At 44.0% G+C, this 20,082-nt stretch overlaps 3 protein-coding genes across 3 annotated transcripts in view; 1 reads left to right on the top strand and 2 right to left on the bottom strand.

Annotated features, from left to right (window-relative positions):
- Window positions 1-2,411, bottom strand: part of LOC131284736 (uncharacterized) — a 44,694-nt gene extending 42,283 nt beyond the window's left edge. Inside the window, exon 1 of the mRNA XM_058313596.1 lies at window positions 1,759-2,411. Within this exon, the coding sequence (XP_058169579.1) occupies window positions 1,759-1,801 (43 nt within the window). The 5' untranslated portion in view covers window positions 1,802-2,411. The remainder of the gene's footprint in view (window positions 1-1,758) is intronic.
- A 1,201-nt stretch (window positions 2,412-3,612) lies between these two features.
- On the top strand, window positions 3,613-4,494 carry LOC131287783 (isochorismatase domain-containing protein 1-like). Its single transcript, XM_058316866.1, has 2 exons — window positions 3,613-3,806; window positions 3,881-4,494. The coding sequence occupies exons 1-2, from the start codon at window positions 3,675-3,677 to the stop codon at window positions 4,352-4,354; spliced, it is 606 nt and encodes a 201-aa protein (XP_058172849.1). The 5' UTR covers window positions 3,613-3,674; the 3' UTR covers window positions 4,355-4,494.
- Window positions 4,495-4,541: 47 nt separating this feature from the next.
- The window catches only part of LOC131289166 (autophagy-related protein 16-1), a 270,121-nt gene continuing 254,580 nt past the window's right edge, over window positions 4,542-20,082 (bottom strand). Inside the window, exons 4-7 of the mRNA XM_058318375.1 lie at window positions 5,835-5,952; window positions 5,505-5,766; window positions 5,276-5,419; window positions 4,542-5,009 (exon numbers count right to left, since the gene is read on the bottom strand). Coding sequence (XP_058174358.1) covers window positions 4,901-5,009; window positions 5,276-5,419; window positions 5,505-5,766; window positions 5,835-5,952 — 633 coding nt within the window. The 3' untranslated portion in view covers window positions 4,542-4,900. The remainder of the gene's footprint in view (window positions 5,010-5,275; window positions 5,420-5,504; window positions 5,767-5,834; window positions 5,953-20,082) is intronic.

The raw sequence follows: 20,082 nt of genomic DNA, 5'->3' as shown, positions 1-20,082 counted from the left end.
GCGTCCGGGCCACCGCGCACCGACCCCGACGTGTTGAGGTGAAAAGTGACAAATTCTAATTTCGTGCGTGTTTATCTGCCTGTTTCGCACATTTCTCTGCTTCTTGGCTAGTGTCGCTTTTTATTGTTTACATGATTTCTTCTCGCTTCTTTTTAGTCTCGCTTCGCATATAGGCCAACAGTTGCATTCCTGGCGTAGGCTGGGGATTTCAACCTTCGCCGAACCGGCAGAAGCTACCGAAAGAAAGATTGACGTCACGTAGATTATCTCCCCACTTTTTTCGTTGTTGTGTCCTCTCGTAGAAAGTCTTTAAAACAAATGTACCCAAACGGTGAACTATTTCTTAGTCGCTTTCTTCGAGAAAGAAATGACACGAAGTGCCATTAAAACACATTGCTCCAACCTCGGTGGTTTCGATTTGGCCGGCAATTGGGTCATTTTAGATCGCACCACAGGCGCCTACTGGGGAACTATTTGAATATAATTTTGTTAAATAAATCTGTAACGATAGCAATGCTTTGCCATAGAAACGATTGCAAGCCGACGACGGGTTGGAAAAAATGATTCAGTTCGTCAACAGGAAACATTTGTCCGAACCACGCGCACACAACTTCACACTCACACACACAGAAAAGAAAGAAAACATGAATCCTAAAAAGCCCCAGAGCAACAGCAGGAAAAGGTACATGTTTTCCCACGACCCGAACGCAAAGAAACACGCTCGGTCGGGATTTCCTCTTACTCAGCCGGTGAAGTAAGTCCACCATCCAGTTTCGCTGTTCTTGTTTTACGTTTCGTTTCTTACGTTCTAAGTTCAAAGCACGGCATTATTGCTTTCCGCTTCACCCGTCTATTCGCAGCATCTTTGGATGGCGTTTTACCGTCCGGAGATTGATTGTTACCAAACGTTTTTTAATGCTGTTTGCTCGCGGTGTAATTGTTGATTTATTTTGCATACTGCTTCCCCTAGTGTATAGGGCACAGTAATTTTTGTTGCTTGAAAATTGTTACCGAATAACTTACTATACTTTATTCGCTCAATTCAAATCACATTAAATTGTAGCTACATTTTCTTAGCCAGTTGCGTGCATCGCTTTTCTTATACCCCGTATGGCAAATCTACAATTTTGTTTTCTTTTATTTGTTACTTAACTCGGTCGCTGCATTTCGGAGAACCTCTTTAGATTGCATTTTTTAACATTGTTTTTTTACATGTTTTTTAATGAATCTCACATAATATTGTGCAACTACAGGATAAATCATAATAGTGCATTTTTGATAACTGCGTTACACAAAAAATCATAAAAAACCAGCAACTACCCCCCATTTCGATAAGTAAAACTGTGTACCACATCGAAGTGTAATAATTTTGTTTTACTTCTTACAACTTCACGAAATATCAAAAGGTTTCCAAAACACGTATCGAGAAACGTCATAAACTCAACAAAATGAACGATTCTTGCATTTTTAAACCAATTTTGCGAGCGTATTTGTGTCGTCTGCAAGAAAACTACCACTACGGATCAAGGCAACGAATGCGCAGGTTGCGAACAGCACGTTTGACGTTTCACTTGCCATCGCGCTGACAATTCTGTTTGACGCCGCCATTCTGCTTTCTTCGTTGATCACAATTTGCTTGCACTCACAACACACTACAATCACCACTCCTACCCACAGGATATCACGGGTTTTTTTTGGGGACTGGGTTCGAGGGGAATTGCAGGACAAAATAAAAGGATAAATTGATTCGATTATCACCTTGCTGCTCACCTGGCTTGTCCAATGATTGCCGACGATTCATTGGCGAACGGGTATCGGAAGAACGGACGCGAAAGGCGACCCCGCTTTCCTCTCGGTGCACCTACTGCACCCACGAGAGAACGGGGACACAACACCACGGCACTAGCGCACGTACACACCACACAACCACGTAACCATTCATCTACTGCTCTTACGAGACGGCGCTACTTTTGCAGGCTCTATTGCCACGGAATTGTTTCGTTGCCCTTCGGTGTAGGGAACACCCGACGGGACGCGGGACTTTCTGCAAGCCTTCGACAAAACGGTTCCGCTTTTTCACTATTCACAACACCACACACACACATACACACACAAACACACTTTTACGCACACACGGTAGCAGCAAAAACACGGAAAATCGGAACGCAGCAACGAAGACGAATCGCGCGGCGGTGCCGTGATTACGAGCCGAAGAAAAAGAGCCTATGAGCTACAGCTTCTGCTGCTGCTGCTGTTGCTGCTTCTGCTTTTGCTACTACAGCTCTCGATGGCGCTCGGACTAGGGTACGTTTTCCACACATTTCCACTACATTTTTCACGCACTGCTGTCGTTTCGAACGGGACTTTCTCACACAAACCGCATTCTTTGCACCGTCGGCCACGCACGGAACGCACTTTTAGCACGCAGACCACTCGCTAACACAGCAAATTTTCGTATTTATTTGTTGCTCGCGGAGACGAATGTTTTGTGGTTGTATGACCAAGTATGTGGTTGGCAGGACCAAGGTTGCCTTGACGTGCAGGTCGGTTTGTGTGGAACAGCTTGACAGCAAACGACGTCGCCATTTTGAAAATCGATCATGTCAAAATAAATCTTACGAAAATTGGAATTTACGAAAGTACGACCATAAACGAAAGCACAGGATTGTTTGAAAACTAAAGTACCTTAATTTACATTTTTATATGATTAATAAATTTGTATCAATATGGAACAGAAAGGGCATGAAACATTCGAGTCTTCATGACGTCCGACGACAGCCGAGCGGTAGCGCCGGTCTGAAAATCGGTCCATGAGCGTCGGGGCTCACCATCTCGACGGCATGGGTTCGAATCCCAACCGATACCAGATCCTCCCCTGTACGAGAGGACTGACTATCCTCGTACACATAGGGTAAAACAGTCTCGTAAGCCCTTAACGGGGTCAGGCATGACCAACAAGGTCGTTACGTCATGAAGAAGAATCAAAGCAGTGAGAAGCCAATAACCTTGCCACGCCATTTGTTCTTATAACCGAACTGATCCAAGTTCCGACTATGAAGCAATACCGGAATGAGCAAAACCTGCTGCTGTTAACAGACTGATAATCAGAAGAGTAGCCACGGTTCTACACTGATTATACTCAATATTTCAAATCAAATGATTCAAAGCTAAATCCAAAAGTCCTCAGTGTAGTAATTCTAGATTTTGTGTTCCATGTCCAAGTTTCTAAAATGTGACAAAAATGCTATAACGTTGCTTAGAATCTATATAAGTTCCGTGGTACTGTTCAACCTTTTAAATCTAGTAGTGGTTCGTGCTAGTAACCATTGTTCAATGATTATCCCATGAGAAAGAGAGAGCGAAGCAATGCTATGATCGAAATGGCGTCCTAGTCGACCAAGCAGACGAAATACGACTGTCATTTTTTCGCCTTAGTCGACGTTTCGCACGGAAAAAAGGCGAAATAGTCTGAAATCGAGCTTCAATGTGAGCCATTAAAAAGGGTCATTGTGAGCCTCACAAACCATAGTAGAAAATGTTATCAAATTTGACAACCTGAGAAGAAGGCATCTAGTACCACTACATACAACGTATCATGTTTTGATAATTTTTCGGGCGGTAAACATCACGATTGGCTTCAAAGTTCTGCAAAATCCTATTGATTCGTTTGAAAAATGGCTCGTCAACTGACCAAACTCGGATATTTGGACGTTAAGAAAACGTTGTTCATGCTCTGTGACTTGCAGGATAAGTTTCGTCCTGGCATGAAGATGTTTGATCCCGTGATAAAGAACACCAGCAAATTGGTAAGCGTTTTTATTAGTTGCCGGTAAGCTTCGGTTTCTTTCGATGTTTTCAATCCTACCTCCCGCCTTGCTAGCTACAAGCCGGCAAAATCTTGGACGTGCCACTGATCGTGACAGAACACTACCCCGAGAAGCTTGGTCGCATCGTGAAGGATCTGGACGTGGCTCACGCGAAGGGAGTTTACCCGAAGACGCTCTTCAGCATGATGATACCGGAGGTGCAGCGTAAAATCGAAGAACTGTACGGCCAGAGCGGTCCGGAAACGGTGGTTCTTTTCGGTCTCGAGTCGCACATATGTCTCGAGCAGACGGCCATGGATTTGCTGAGCAAAGGTTACACGGTCCATGTGGCGGCGGATTGTTCGGTCTCGCGCACCCAGGAGGACCGCAAACTTGCCCTCGAGCGTATGCAGCAGTACGGTTGCATCGTATCCACTAGCGAGAACATTATCTTCAAGCTGATGCGCGATAAGCAGCATCCGGCGTTCGATAAGATACGCCACCTGGTACGTGACCCGTCGGTCGATACGGAGTTAGCTAAGTTGTGAGACATTTGACGATTCGCGATTGCGACGCATTGCCATTGGGGAACAGGTTCTACGGGAAGAAACGGACGCATTTACCTTCGAAAGGAACGCAGTAGTGTTATTCTTTATAAAAGTGGTTATTCAAAATATAGACAGGTGATTGAATTTCTTAATTCTTTTATTTAATGCAAAAAATCCTGCACGAATGAACGGAACACCACTGCCGCTGGTAAGAGTTCGCCATCCGTCCGGCAAAAAGGCCATTGTGCTTACCTAGTAATGAGTAGTTTAAAAAAAAGTAGCCACCACATTCTGACCAACTGTCCGCCATACACCAAACACACACTTTTACAGAGACGAACCACGGGGATGTCTCGACTCTACTCAGGCAGGACAGGCTTCCTCGAAGCCGAAGGACAACGATAGTAACGAAAACATTAACAGCAATCTCCAACAACGGCGAACCAACGGTGGACCCGGTGGCTGTGGACTCGCTGGAGCTGATTGCGCTGGGAGGGACGTGGCTGCAGTCGGTGGCCTAATCGGCGACGGCGGCACCCGGTCGGGCTAAGCGTTCGTGCCCGACCAGATCGTACACTTTTTGGCCCGATCGACCGATGCCAGGGTGGAGCTGAACGGGTGCCAGCTGACGGCCGTGACCGCGGCACCGCTTCCACTGTGAAAAAACCAATTGCGGTCAGTAGTCCTCGTGGTGGTGGCGATGGTTGGATGAAGATGGCGGTGGATGGTATCGCAAGTGTGCATAAATGAAAAGGGCAAACCGAAAAGCGCAAACCGAAGGGCCGTACCGAAAGGATAAGAATTGTTAATTAAACTGGAAAACTGCTCAATACGTACATGCGAGGGGTGAGGACAATGGAAGGAAGCAAAAGCAATAACATACCACCACCAAGTACGAAACGTAACAAACTTTCTACTCACTTTGGATCCTTCAGGACGGTCTCGAGCGGACCATTGACGTTCCAGATGTAAACCGACCCATCGGCCGAACCGGCAGCAATCCGCGTGCTGGATGGACTGAACGCTACCCGAGACCAGTCGCAACCAACTTTGAAATTATCGTTACTGCAAAAAGAGGATAAAAGGGGACCACCATGTTATGTGATAACCTGACATCTTACGGTTCCTCCTTCACTAAAGGAAAACTCACCGAAACGTGCGCACGATCCGATTCTGGCGTAGGTCAAGCAAATTGATCGTGTCGTCCCGTACGCAGCTAAGCAAGAATTTGCCGTCTTTTGACAGATCGAGGGAAGTGATTTTACCCAACAGTGGGATCTCGTTCGCCGTACAGTCCGCTGTCCGGACGTCCCAGAAGCGTATCTTCTTGTCGACGTGCCCACTGATGAACGAAAAACTATCCGTAGTGACTAGATCGTTGCAGCTCGAACCGGCAAACTTGGTTTCGGTGCCTGGAAAAGGGATGAACGGTCATCGGGATGGTATCAAGGTGTCCGTTGGTTTACGTAGCTGTACTTACATGACCGATTCTTGAGGTCCCAGATTTTTAATGTCCTATCGTGACTACCGGTGACGAGAAAGGCCGACCCGAGGAACTTGGCTGCGAGCACCTTTCCACTGTGGCCGGTCAACGTGTGCTGAAAAAGGGAAGACGATAAGATACTTGATAGGCACATATGTATGCAATTGAACGAAAAGAAAGGGGTTCGACTAACAAATTGATTTCATCGAAGACACAACGAGGCTAAGTATATGAAGATCATATTCAAATTAAATTTGGTTTAGCATAGAAACATTGTTTTGTTGACTTGAATAAAAATGGTCCCACAATTTATATTTAGCATAAAGCATAAAATTGCCATTATCTTTAACTTAGAAACCATTTTGTTGCGTTACGTTCTCAAATTCAACATTGAGGTTTCGATCAAGAATGTGTTTAGCGTAAAAGTTCACAATATTGTGTCATGAGGAATATGTAAAATACACCGATTTTGTATGGAAATTTTGTGTATGTTAAATGGGGTTTAAATATCGTATTCGTTTGTTCGTTTTTTACGGGTCGTTTGTGCGTATGTCTTATGCCTTCAGTGAAATAGTTCTGAATCAATTCAATGCACGATGCAACGATAAAATTAACTAAGAGAGCAATAAAAGCATGCTAATAATAAAAATAATACTAATTTAATTTCCATTAAAAAAAAACATTTCAATTTCAATCGTGCTGCTCTCGGGCCAATGAAAATGGCTCCACCAGGTTCCCGTTCACGCCAACTAATGGTTTATCTAATGATTTGAAGGCGAAGTAAGGAAAAAGTCCCAACGTGTGCAGCCGATGCTCTTGCCTGTAGCGTTTGCCATTGCGTTGCGTTATCATTCGAAGTTGGACATCTAACTGCCCATAAAAGATTTTTATTGTAATTGCTGCTTTTTTATGTGGTTTAACCGACCAAGTCGGGATTATACGTTGTATGCAATGATAATGAGGAAAGGAGTTAGAGCTGGATTGCGTAACGCTGATTTGAACACGTGCTGCGCGTTACATTATTTACTGTCTTCGATTTTATGATGAGCTCATTTTTCCCCATGCGTTTATTTTGACGAAGTTGTTTCTAAGTCATCCTCGTATATAATAAACATGTGATTGAAAAATGTATGCCCAGCATTTTTTTCAATAATATGCATAAACAGTATTGCAATAAAATAACGTTGATTAAAAACATTATCGTAACCATGCGGTAACAAATAATCGTTGCCTTGTTCAGCATAGATTGCATTCCATCGAGTAAGTTGTGCGTGGACTAGAGCTTCACCACCTTCCAAACCTCTATCCTCTAGGTAAGGAACTCGCATCGGATGGATTGCCTGCACCGGGCTAGGTGTGATCGGAAGCGACACCTGATAGCGGTGAAACATGCTCCATGCGTAAGCTCCAGCCTGCGCAAGATGACACGAACCAGATTGCATTCCGGTGGTAATCCCTCCGATCCTTCCACTTGAAGGGGGAAAACGACAGTAGCGAATGACGCTGGCACGTTTTCTCACCCACTGGCACCCACTGGTCTGGCCCGGGCGTAAGGGGGTCCCGTTCCGTTCCAACTTGTGTCCCACTTGCGCAATGCATAATTACTGCACCGATGCACCGATGCATCATACACGCGGCCGGTGTTAGCGCGGCTAGCGGTACGGAAGGTACGGCAAGGGGTAGTTGTAGACGATTTTTGTAGAGCATATGTTTTCCTACCCAACCCTGTCCCATCCCCCAACCCTGTCCTTCGGGTGGCGGTTGTTGTGCAGAATGCTTGTGTGATGTCATAAATTTTAACAACACTTTCCTGTACCACCCGACACGAAGCCAAGGGGGGTTTGTGCGTACGTGTGTACGTGGGGAGATGCCCTCGATTCCAGATTTCAACCCCTACAGAGTCGGCAAGCATTTCATTATCAGCCGCCACTTTTTCCTTTTGTGGGCGTCCTTTCTTGGCAAACGGTTTTCCTCGAGCCAACCCCTTCTGTTTGGCCCACGATGCAAATCGATTATGCATAGACCGTGCGGTTGCATCGAAGGCGCACGTGTGCCATATAATGGGAGTAATTAAAATGAAAAATGTCCGAATTTGACTGAAAAATATCGCACCTTTAAGTTTTCCGTAAGCCTTTAAAGGTTGGAAATAAACGCCGTAGCTACTTATTTAATTTGTTTACTTTGAAAAATGGGAAGACAAATTAACCGTTAGCAGCATCGCAGCAAGCCTGAACAAGTAGATAACGAACTTGGTTCTTTACCATAGTTAAATAAAGTAGTGGCAAAAATTAAATATTTGTTTTTCAGTATTGTATGTAAGCCGACGTCGCAGTAAAACCGATAAATGCGGTCCGATCATGCAAAATTCAACTTTTCGTGTTTGTAGCACTGAATTTGAAACATTTCTATAATGTAAAACAAAACGAGAGAAAAAGATTGTTTGTTGAAAAACTATCGTATATTTCTAAAAATATTCCTGTTACTACTAAACATAGATAATCAAAATTGGTAATAAACGCTTTATTACAAATTAGAAGAATAGTAAATACATCAAAAGGTGATCAAAAAAAACTTGAACAAATGGAGAATTAGTACTTTTGCACAATCAGTATTTGTATTTTATCTACAATTGTTGCAGTGCTTACTTTTAATTCATTCCTAAAAAATTTTAGGTTGATTTTCAAAAGAACAAATTTTTCATCAAAACCAAGAAATATGCTCAATATAAGGGTTTATGTATTTTCGTACAAAGCTCATCAGTCGTGCGATAATTTTATTTTGGTAGATATTACAAATTTATTTGAACTCCCTATCGAAAATAATTCTTGTAAGAGGAAAAGTACTATGTCTTGGGACTTTACTGCATTAAATACAAGTAAAGGAAAAATGCGATCCTTATAGCATGCACTCTAAGGCAGCCCCAAGCCAACCTAAAACCAAACAATCTATCTATCGTGCCAACTTCATTACATTGGAAAACATTATCGTCAACACATCGAGCAATAAATTCACGCATCCACTGGCATCCGTTTACCGTCCTGACACCCCGAGAAATCTGTTCATCTAACGCATCCCTAATTATGTATGCGTGTTTTGAGCAGCAGAGAAGTAGTATCACCATCCCGAGCGCAGGGTGCCAAGTGTGGCCCTCTATATAGCCCTCCAGTAGTCGGCAGCACCTGACGACTGCTCTGGGAGCCGGGGAATGCAGATAAGTGCATCGGCACGGGACAGCGACGTTCGGCGGGGCCAATCGAGGCCAACTTTTATCATCAACCAGTAAAATCATTTGCTCCGATCGTTAGGCGGCGTTCGCGGTCCCCTGCTCGCCAATGGCACACCGCTGCCCCCGTGCAACGGATGCCGGAGCCGTAAAAGATCTCTATCGATTGGGCGAAAGGAGAGGGGAAGAATCACGACTCGACGTCGACCGATCGCGGCTGCTTCTTTTCCTCCCCGGGGAAAATACTTCCTGTCCCCGCGGAATCCGGAACACCTTCCAGTCCGGTTCAGCTCGCGTTTGCCTCGAGTCGCTGGCGAGGCACCCACACTTGCCGGCACGAATTCCTGGCGGTTTGGAAAATGGGACAACCTTAGCGCACGAACGCACCGGTGCTATTTTCACCGTTTGCGCAAGCGGCTATAAATAGGAAAAACCTTAAAATGTGGCGCACGCAAATAAAAACACAGGAATTATCACACCGGAACTGTCATCGAAAGCGACTCCACCGTGGGATCCTGCCCAGACGGAACTGTCCTTGTGGGCCGAGAAAATAAAAGAACCGTTGCCTTTTCCTCACCCCGTTGGCCTTGGAAAAGCAGGCAAACCAGCCGCCAGCCGAAGTGCTGCATCGCCGTCGCAACGCATGATTGGCGCACACGCGAACATTAAAGTGCGCGCCCGAACATGCACCGACCGCTCATGGCCAGTGCCCTTTCCATTCTCCCACCCCCCCCCCCCCCCCCCCCGCCCCTGTACCACCCTTTTTCTAGGCATACCCGACGCGTAGGTGATGGCAGCCAGAGGTTTTTGCTAAAAGGCTCCCGCAAGGAAAGGGAGATCCGCAGCCAGGGAAGTTGTTTTATGAATTGTAAAAGTGGATTTTACCGTTCCGAAAACTTGATGGCCAACTTTTTGTGCATGTGCTGTTTTATTTTCCCCGGCTTCCCCGACTTCTCCGGATTGCACATTTTCCCGCCCCGTGCTAGTGTTGCCCCACCGGTCGGATTTAGTGGTTCGGGGTAGGAGGTCTCGAGGACGCGCGTTCGCTTCTTGATTTCATTTTATATTTTCTTCCACAAGCCTTTTGTGTCGCCATTGGATGCCTCCAGTGAGCTGCATCTTGGGCGCATTCGCAGATATTGGTCCGGATTTTTTTTTGCCTCAAGCACAATCCCAAGCCGACCGGGTCGCGATCACTTTCTTTTTATTGCCCGCGATCGAACGAGGGTGGTGAGGGGGGTTGGTGTAAATTTTTAACAACCGAATGAAGACGTCCCGCCGCCACCAAGCTACTACGGAGGTCTCGACGTGCTTCTACGAGTGGAAAACTGATTTCCGGGTTGTGAGTGTGATTTGTTTCCATCATCCTGTACCGCTAACTTTTTTTTTTACGACAATCGATGAGATCGTTTTACGACGGCGATATTGTGAATTAACGATGTTCAGCGTTCCCGGTGGTAAAGGTGAGGGTGGAAAATCGTGACACTATTTCCAACGACCAATAACTTGCAAAACAAGAGTGTAGTAAAATTGCACTAACAACACTTTTTTCTATTTTATAAAATCCGCCTCGAGCTCCGCGAGGTCAATGTCCAAGGATAAAAATAAAATAGGCAAATGTGGAATCGAAAATCATAAAAAGTACAGATCGGCAATCATTTGAATTTATAAGCAAAGGTAAAGATAAAAAATCAGGGTTAAATAAATCAGTGCCTGCTTGAAACAACGCTAGATAAGTGCTAACGATTTCAGAAGTATATTATTACTATAGTTTCTTATATTATGCAAACCAAAAATCCTATCGAATGAAGTTGAAGCTTTATAGTCAAAAATTATTACAATACAACCAAGCAGTGACTAGTGGGTGGATTTCCTGGAGGTGTGAGTTTCAGCTACTGCTTCATGTCAAGCCGGATTGACACCCGTCAAATGCCCTTGAGCAGTGAGTGGTGAAGCTTCGTTAGATGAAATAAAATTTGCTAGAAGCTACCATTAACACCCTTGCTTGTACGAGGTTTACTTATTTTTTTAAAGCACGGCGAGTGCGAGACGGCGCTTGTAATTGTCGCTTCAGGTTAAACGATCGTTTTCGAATATTCCGCCACCACACTTAGCGATTTAACGGGATGGGCGATTTTTACGGCCATTCCCCTCAAGTAACAAATAAATTTAAGCAGCTTGCAGCTACTCTGGAAAGTTTCTCTCCGTTTAAATCATCTTGCCAGAACAGAGTTGACTTTCGTTAGCAGTTGATTGCGGCTTAGACGAAAATTGAGAAGAAGTTAACGTTATGTGAAATGCATCCGTTACTATCACTTGCCTCCCAGCGACAATTTTATGATCTGACACCTTTACTACACGACCCTACATCCTCCGTGAGATGGCGAGCCACTTAAATGGGATGTTTGGAATATTAAATCGATATTAACATTATGATTCATTCAAAGATAGTCGATTTACGATCGATGTTGATATTTCAAGAAATTACATATCATTATTATTTCAAGAAATTACATATCATGATCCATTAAGAGAAAAATTACACTGGTAGATTATGCGGTGCGAAGGCGTAGCAAACGATCAATGTGATACACAGTTGAACAGGAAAATATATGGGATGAAATAGATTAGCAAAGTTATTTATAGTAAGAGTTTAGTAACATTTTCAAAAATAAATGCGTTTTGTGTGCAAAAATAAATGCGATTAACGTTTCGTTAATCGTTGGTAGGAATTGAGTAAATTTAGCATATGTAGATTTCAAACGGTAGAAAAAGCACTGATATTGCAGTAAACTATTTTGTTGTTGCTTTCTTATGTCAGTATTTTACTATGTCTAATCTTCTCTCAAATTCGTTTAACACTGCAACAGGGTGCATAATTATAACAAAAAATTTAACAATTTTCTTATTACTTTTAACATTATCATGTATATTTAGAAAGCTTTTATCACAATTAGATTGATAAAATGATACCATAGTGTTTGTTGATCTTCCTTTCTTGATGTCCACAGGTAAGCTGAGGATCTTCTTCAGTCATGTTCTCCCAGCATGATGCTGCTTCCAAAACAGAATTTCCACGGATTTCACTATTTTAGTATCGCGAACCTCGCTTTTTTGTCTACTAATGTTTGTCTAGATGCGAACGCCATATTTTTGCTTATGAGTTTGTCGAAATGCTGCTCTTGTTCTTGTATGTTCGTGATTGATCTCCCTGAGTTTATTCTGGTTCGCTTTGTCTATACCGTTTGATTGTATTAAAAATTGAATAAATCACGCACGCTGCATTCTGTAAATGCAAATTTGAAAAACAAACCATCAGCCGAAGTTTTTTCTTTTGAGTTCGGTTGAACAAGGTTTTCTTTACATCATATTTAAAAGAAATTCTCTCATGCTTTCAATAAAACAACCAAAATCCAAATTTACCGTCAATATAAATTTGGAGCTTCCCTTTTTTTTGGTTTCCCCAACCAACTATGGATACCACGATGGTGGCCCCGAACCGACGACACACAAGACGGCGTACAACATGGTCAAATGTGCATATAAATATAGCAATAACCATACCAATAAATACGACCATAATAATTATCATACTTCGTTCGTTCACATGCCTGGGTGTGCGTGTGTATACCATTTTGATCTGCTGGCCATCCCAACATGTCGCCTCAAAGAGAAGTGCCGGCTTTTCGACCGGAGTAATGCTTTCTACTGCGTTTTTTTCTTACCCTTAGAACAACGAACGCACGCGCAACGGCCAGTTTGCGTAACAACGCAACATGCACCGGTGCACCCGGCTAATGCAAATTATGATCGACAGTAGCATAAACCATCCTCAAATAGCTTTTATTGATAGCGAGACGCTCATTTAATCCTTCCACTCACCTCCCTCCCCTGCCTTTGCGTGTACCGGTTGCATCATCATGCTGATTGCAGTCGGTGCAAATGCTGTTGCATTGAGAGCTGCAACCGATCGAGCGAGCATCGCTAAGGAGTGAAGAGGGTGGATGATGATAAAAAATGAAGTAAAGCAAGACAAATGGCGACCGGGAGATGCGCGTGTGCGCGAGGGTTGCAATAAATGTTCTAACTAGAACCGTACCAGCTTGGTGTGCCTACGATATTCAACCTTCCGCTGGCCATTCGAAGGAGGCAACATCATTAGGGTAAGGAATAGAAAGCCGTTCTCTTCGCCGTCCGAAGCGCCAGCCATGTCGGCGCATTTGCTTATGAATGCTCTTGTTCTGTACGCTAATGGGCTGCGCTGGGGAGAAACCCTTGGTCTCCCAAACGAACCATCATTATGCTGGCGCGATGATGCGCCCATTATGTGTTCACATGCTCGGCTGGACGGAAGAGCGCCAAGGCAGGGGACACAGGAAACTCATCGAATGTTTGCGATGATTACGGTTAATAATAACAATTTCGTAATAATAATTACGGAACAATGTTCCAACGGTCGCCACCGGGAGAGGGTTGGTCTTTGTTTTCGGTTAGAGCTCGACCGGCGGACAACAAAAAACCACGATGGATCATCCACCAATTATCCCATTGCGATCATCCTCTCCCGGGACCGATCTGATGGCCTAAGGACGGCCGCATCCGTTTTCCGAGGTGTCAACAGGACCTGTTCAACAACTGTTCGCCCATCCCACCGGGCGGGCCGGGTGTGAACGCTCCCTGCGGATGAAATGCTCTAATTAAATGGCAAACACTTGCACCCGCGAGGAGTCCCCAACGCGGCGGAACAACCGGTAACAAATGCCCCCGCGGACGGGGCCAGTCCGTTGAGATTGTGCTCTACAAGATCTCGGCGCGGATCAACCGCTCGGACTTCGTTCGCGCGCCTGTCAACGAACGGGTTGTTAGTCGATTGAACCTTTATTGACACTAATTATAGTGAGAAGCAACCAACCTGCCTCAAGCTGCCTGGCGCAAATCTAAAACGAAAAATAAAATCCGATCCGTAGAACGAACCATTGCGCGCGCCCGGGATTCCTTCGTCGTTCTGTGACATTTACGTGACATAATTGCATCAAGCAAACACCTTCCCTTGTGGGGCCTCCTTCCCGGGGAGGGATGACGATCGTTCGTTCAGCTTATAGTCGCTAATTAGCGTTGAACTTTATCGCAGGCCGTCGATCGGCACGGAAGAATGGGCTGCTTCCTGTGGCTTTCACGCACACAGCCACTGGAAGAGCACCAATGCCGAGGAATGTCGCTGAGGGCGAAATTTAATTGAGAACAATTTATTGCGCACAATTAATTACGCACTCACGTTTGAAGCGTTTTATTTTAAGACTAAGCGTCTCGAATGGGTGTTTTTCTTTTCATTTCGCTTATCTATATTTATTTCTGTACCATCGGACTGGAAAAAAAAATCTCGAAGTTCTTGATTCTTGCCACGAACCAACGAGATTAAGCTTTAACATTGGAGCCATTGCCATCACTTCTCCCTGAGGAATGATAATACTAATTGTTAAAGGGACATTTGGAGAAGGGTGGTGTGTATAATAAATTAATTAAAACAAAATATTTACGGTATCAAAGTTATTCCCACACACTTTTTCCCTCGAGCTGTGGAATAGTGGAAACGCTACAGTTCATATACTTTCTACGTATTTTTCTAAAGTTAAAAACAATAACCAAGTTGAGATAAAAAAAAATCTTAATAGAAACCCAACTAGGTTGTAGTATTTAAAGAAAGTGAGAAGTAATCGTAACTAACGTAATTTTTGTATCAAACCACTAGAAGTTGCGGCAGGTTTGATGACCAAAACAGATTTATGTTCAGTTAGTCCCAAAGCGTTCAGTTTGTCCAAAAGGATTCATTAAAATCGCCAGGGAACAAACTAGCCCACGATGTTCAAGATCATCATGTTTTTAAGTTTTTAAGAAGTCCTCATACAATGTTCTTTAACAAGATCTGGGAAGCTAAGCTGGAACGTTGGATTTGACAGAATTTTACAATCTGTCATTTAAAAAAGCTTGAAAAAATAGCTCTCCTACTTTCGTCATACGCTGGCAGAGCTTTGGTTTTTTCTGATGAAATCTACTTGTCTTGCGGCAGTCACATCCTGTTTAAAATCTAGTCCTAGGTCCGAGGATATTCCGGATATCAGTATTAAAAAGGAGAGTATATTAAAAAATTGCCAAATGTACCACCTGCTTTTATCCAAAAACGGTAAGGCCAACGTCCGACATTCTATAACGGGTGGTTTGTAGTATGTTCACGAAAAAGATAGGACAATATGTATTGATATATTAATTTGTATGACAATATATTAGACATCGTGTATTTCATACAACAGTGTTCTATCCCGTTTGCCAATCTGTCTTTCTGACGGTTCCTCGCGTTCGCCTGTTACTCAACGTCCTGAGTGGTCCTTCGACAGACGAGGTCGCATTCTTGATCGTACCATCGAAAGGGAGGTAATTTTTACCCTTCGTTTCCCCCTCAGATCAACTTGTTGGAAGTATCGTAACCCTTAAGGTGCGTCTGGTCGTTTTGTGTTCTATGTTGTGCGTCCAATAAATTTTGGTGGAACTTCCCCAACGGACGGCATATCTCGGAGGTCACAAGCGATCGCAGTTAGTCGCGTCATCGCACGCACACGAAGAGTGGAGGGAGGGCGTTAATGGTGAATTATTTTATTGCCAATGGGGCTTTCCCCGGGCGCACGAGGCGTACGCATTATTTAAAATGCAATCATAAAGATCGGCCTCCTGAAGCAAAAAGGGCTCCGAGGGTAAGGGCTTAAGATACAGAAAAAAACGCTTTAGAACACTCTCGACTGGTTTGTAGCAGCAGGGGAAAAAAAGGTTATAACATCAGAACGCACGCAGAACGCCCAGGAACATCGGCGCAACAACGACCAGATAGGTTAAGGTGTAATTGAAAAATTACTTCACCATCATAAATTGATCGCACGAACAAGTTGGCGCTACCACAGACTCGATTGTTTTTTTATTTTCCATTCCGATCCTTGCCTGGTGGAAATCCTAGGCAGGAATGTCTGTCCGCGGTTGTTGCAGCTTGTCCAGGATGCTCGGTAATTGATGACGTACAACGGGCGGAACATGATGAGGATCAGGATCGAACGGGTCGTCGTTCTTCTTCGCTTGTCCCACTCTGGACAGAATGTTCTGTTGTTTACTCTGGGCCATTAGTATACGCTATCCAACGCAGCCGCGGGCCATAGGAAGCCAAAGCCTAGCGAACGCCGCTGAGAAATGATGCTTGAAAGCGATCTGATCTGCTAGGAATTAATAAAATCGGAAAATGCTCGTACCCGCTGCCCGTTGGCCGGAGGTAACCCTAATCTGCGTGAAAGGTAAAAGCCGCCGAATGCTTCCGGAAGAACGGTTCAGCGGCTTTTGAGGATACTCGTGCGTGCCGTTTGCCATTTCTAATCACGTCCCTGCTGCTGCCAACCCGAGGGAGTGAGCAGTTGAGGGCACGCCATCATTTCCATCCGTCACTTTGCTCTAGACACACACGCACACGTTCCTGTACCTCTAGTGTATGGGGCGGAACCTGGGTTCATGATCTCTCCGGTGCGCAGGCTTTATGACGGCCAAATCCGACCACTCGTTCACGCCTGTCTCGTCAGCGCACGACGGCAGCGTCTTCCCCGGTGAGGTTTATGCGCGGTGGCGCATTTTGCATTATTAATTCACCATCCGCCAACTCATTTAACTCGCGGCGCGGAAGCGCGCACGCTTTTGTGGCACCGGCACAAACGATGGCGCTCGTGGCAAAGAGTTTCCGAAGGACCGCACCTTGTAGGAGGTGGAGTTTCTGTTCGTTCTTTTTTATTTTCCTGCCGGCGGACGTGCTGTATGGTGGTGCAGAGTGGGAGGTTTTCCGGCCCAGGAAGGTTTGCCAAGGATCGGAACGGAACCAACGGTACCTTCGGGTCGAGAGCCTCATCTTGCACCGCACAGTCTCGGACAGCTGGACGTACAACGGTGGTACACCGGGGTCGGCTTGGCGGGGTTGCAGTTTGCATCCCGCAGGTTCACCGCTGATGAGCTTCATCAAAATCGACCATTGTGGTGGGCATTTACATGTCCAAGTCTCGCTGCATTAGGCTTCCCTTTCCGACGGACATTACGATCCGCAAGGTGGATGCTTCAATTAAAATCAAAAACCCATCCGGAATGATCTGGACGCTTGGTACAGGGAACGCACGTCGGTTTGTTTCCCACCGTAATCCACCATCGGATCGGAACCGTCCGAAATGCCACGGTGCGTTCGCCTCTTTTGCATACAAACATATCATAAAAATAAATTGCACCGCAAACACCGACCTGATGCACTCGGGTGCCCGGGTTGCAGGGTAATGCATCTACGGGTGAAAACAATAAGCAAGCGTAAACCCTTCAGGACTAAGGGTGAACCTTGGGGTTAACAATTTGATATGGTAGAATGATTTGTGGCAGGATGAAAAATATTTATTTATATTATTTTATCTCATCCGTTTAAACACAATAAATGGCTTCGTGCCTCAGCTTAACCTTACAGATTCCAATTTTCCAATTTAAATAATGTTTAAATACGTAACGTGTATGGTAAAACATTGATAACTGCCATAATACCCATTATAAAGCTAAATCTAAGTTTGTTTTTAGCTTTTAACTGTGTTTCCATACTAATGTTTTGGTTTTCCATACTAATTCAAATTGTTTGTTTACCCAAAATGGTTACAACATTAATTTGAGCTTAAGTATCTTTTTTTAATTTGAAACAATAATCTACGGCGAAAGGTTCCTACGTGGATGAAGAATTTGTACCTCATATTTCTTTTTTATATAAGCGACTGACTCCACTGTTGTGTATCCATTGAATATTACATGTACATCTTTTGCAAGATTGTGTGTCCACGCCTTTAGTTTATCTTGAAACTTTTTAATGTTTTAAGTTGATTGTTCAAAAAACAACAATCTTGTGATCAACCAACAACTTTACAGAGACATAACCTTCTAAAAGTCCAGAGAAACAAATGAAAAAATGTTGAACTGCATGAAAATATACAATTTATGTTCTACGAGAAATTCAATCAACACTTGATGCCAACCGATCGAAATAAAATAAGCAATTCAAAAAAGTTACTACTCAACATCGAGTATGACTAGTGGGCCACACGTGTAGAAGAAAAACGTAAATGTGGCTATCGGTGATAGAATAATAAATTCTTTTTATCGTGCAAAACACATTTCACCGACAATCGATTACCTTTTTCACACAGTCTTCATGACGCTGCTCGCATTAGCATGCCCTAGGGCCAACACTAATCGCCCCGAGGTAACATATGTTAATGGAAAGCTTAATGGTTGCCTTCGAAGATGGTAAAGTACGCCAGCAGTATCATGCCCGGTAGCGCACACGGGAATTATCTTTAAATTGGTGTTCCCTGATCGGGGCATCGAATGACAAATGGTGGAAAATGACCGTAACCGAAATCAGCTTCCCTGCGTGGAAATCGGCTTAAGCCATTAGCTGCTTCGGCTGCTGGAAAAGGAAACACTCTGGAGCTACACATATACGGGGGGAAGCTTAGGGAATATTAAGTTCTCCTTCGGGAAACGAAAGGATGCAACCACCACCCACGGCATGGATAGGGAGGCTGCATCCAGTAGCGTCGAGATATCGGTCTGGAATCCAACAGTGGAGCTGACCAAAGGTACGGTCTCGCCCCCGCGTACGGTGATAAAACCGTTGAAGGCTTTTAACTTATCGACACTTTGTTCAATCCGCAAGCCAAGGGATGCAGAAAACAACACCGGAAGATTGCCCGCCGCCGACCAGAACGGATCCTTTTGTGGTAATTTGAATTTTTATTGCATCTCACTTAATTGCGATACGTGTGTGTGTGTGTGTGTGTGTGAGTGTGTGTAGCAAGTGAGTGCAGGATAAACGCACGTACACAGCCGATTTCGGAGTGGAATCGGAGCAAATCGAACAACAATCTTCCATTAGAGCGATCGATTGGGTTTGACCAGCGCGAACCTAAGGCACCGGCGATCGATTGCGATGGAGTTCGGCCGGTGGTGCATAAAAGGAGAGGAGCAAATAAACTTTACATAAGTCCGCCGTGTACCGTGCGTGCGTCCGGCGGTCGCAATCCCAAAACACCAAGAATGGCAAGGGCCATGCCAGTAGCAATCGATTTCCGCGTCCGAAGACGGAGAAACGTATGCCGCATCTTTGGGAACGGTAGAGGTCATGGAGGTGGTGGTAAGCAGATATTGTAACATCGTAGAGGTATAGAAGATTTAGCAGCGGTAATGGATCGCGGGAGGGAAGGAAAGTGTTCTTGATTCGGGGAAGAGATGGGCAAAATTTGCATTGAAAATAATTATATGTCACATTTTATTTTCTATACAACCGTTGCAATGCCAGCGAAGGTCTTTGAATGGGTTGGACGAAAAGTTGTTGAAGGATTACTGGAACATCCTCAGGTAAAATTAGAAATGCAAATGTGTTCCATTTTCGCACAAACAGTTTTGCTCTATATTGAACTAGCAACCAACAAAATGTAACAGAAAAGAAAAATGCTGAATATGATATACAAGCTCGTTAACAAGTTAAATGATGATTCAGATCACTTCTATTCATTTTACAGATTGGTTCAAAAAGTAGTAGCAGGTAAGTTACATTTTCATCTTAAACATCTTTGGACATAACTAGAACATATGATAAGAACAATTGTGTGTAAGAACAAGGTTATAAACTTCCTTATAATTTACATATTTTCTAGTATTCATAAAGTATTTACTTATTTAATGTTGTACTTGTCGAAAAGGTCATTGTTTTCTTGTCGATACGAACAACCAAATACCTTTTACGGAAATACAAAAATAAGAAATTAATAAAATATTAAATAAAAAAAAAATTAAACAAACACAACTGTATCACAACGTCCACGAATTTGTACACAATAAGCCAATCGTAGACATACAATATTCATTAAATTAAAATGCTGAAAATTTCTGATGCTTTTATGCTGAAAATTTCCAATA

This window comes from Anopheles ziemanni, chromosome 3 (assembly GCF_943734765.1).
Source record: "Anopheles ziemanni chromosome 3, idAnoZiCoDA_A2_x.2, whole genome shotgun sequence".
NCBI lineage: Eukaryota > Metazoa > Arthropoda > Insecta > Diptera > Culicidae > Anopheles > Anopheles ziemanni.
The sequence above is the reverse complement of the archived record's forward strand: the minus strand, read 5'-3'. Positions and strand labels throughout refer to the sequence as shown.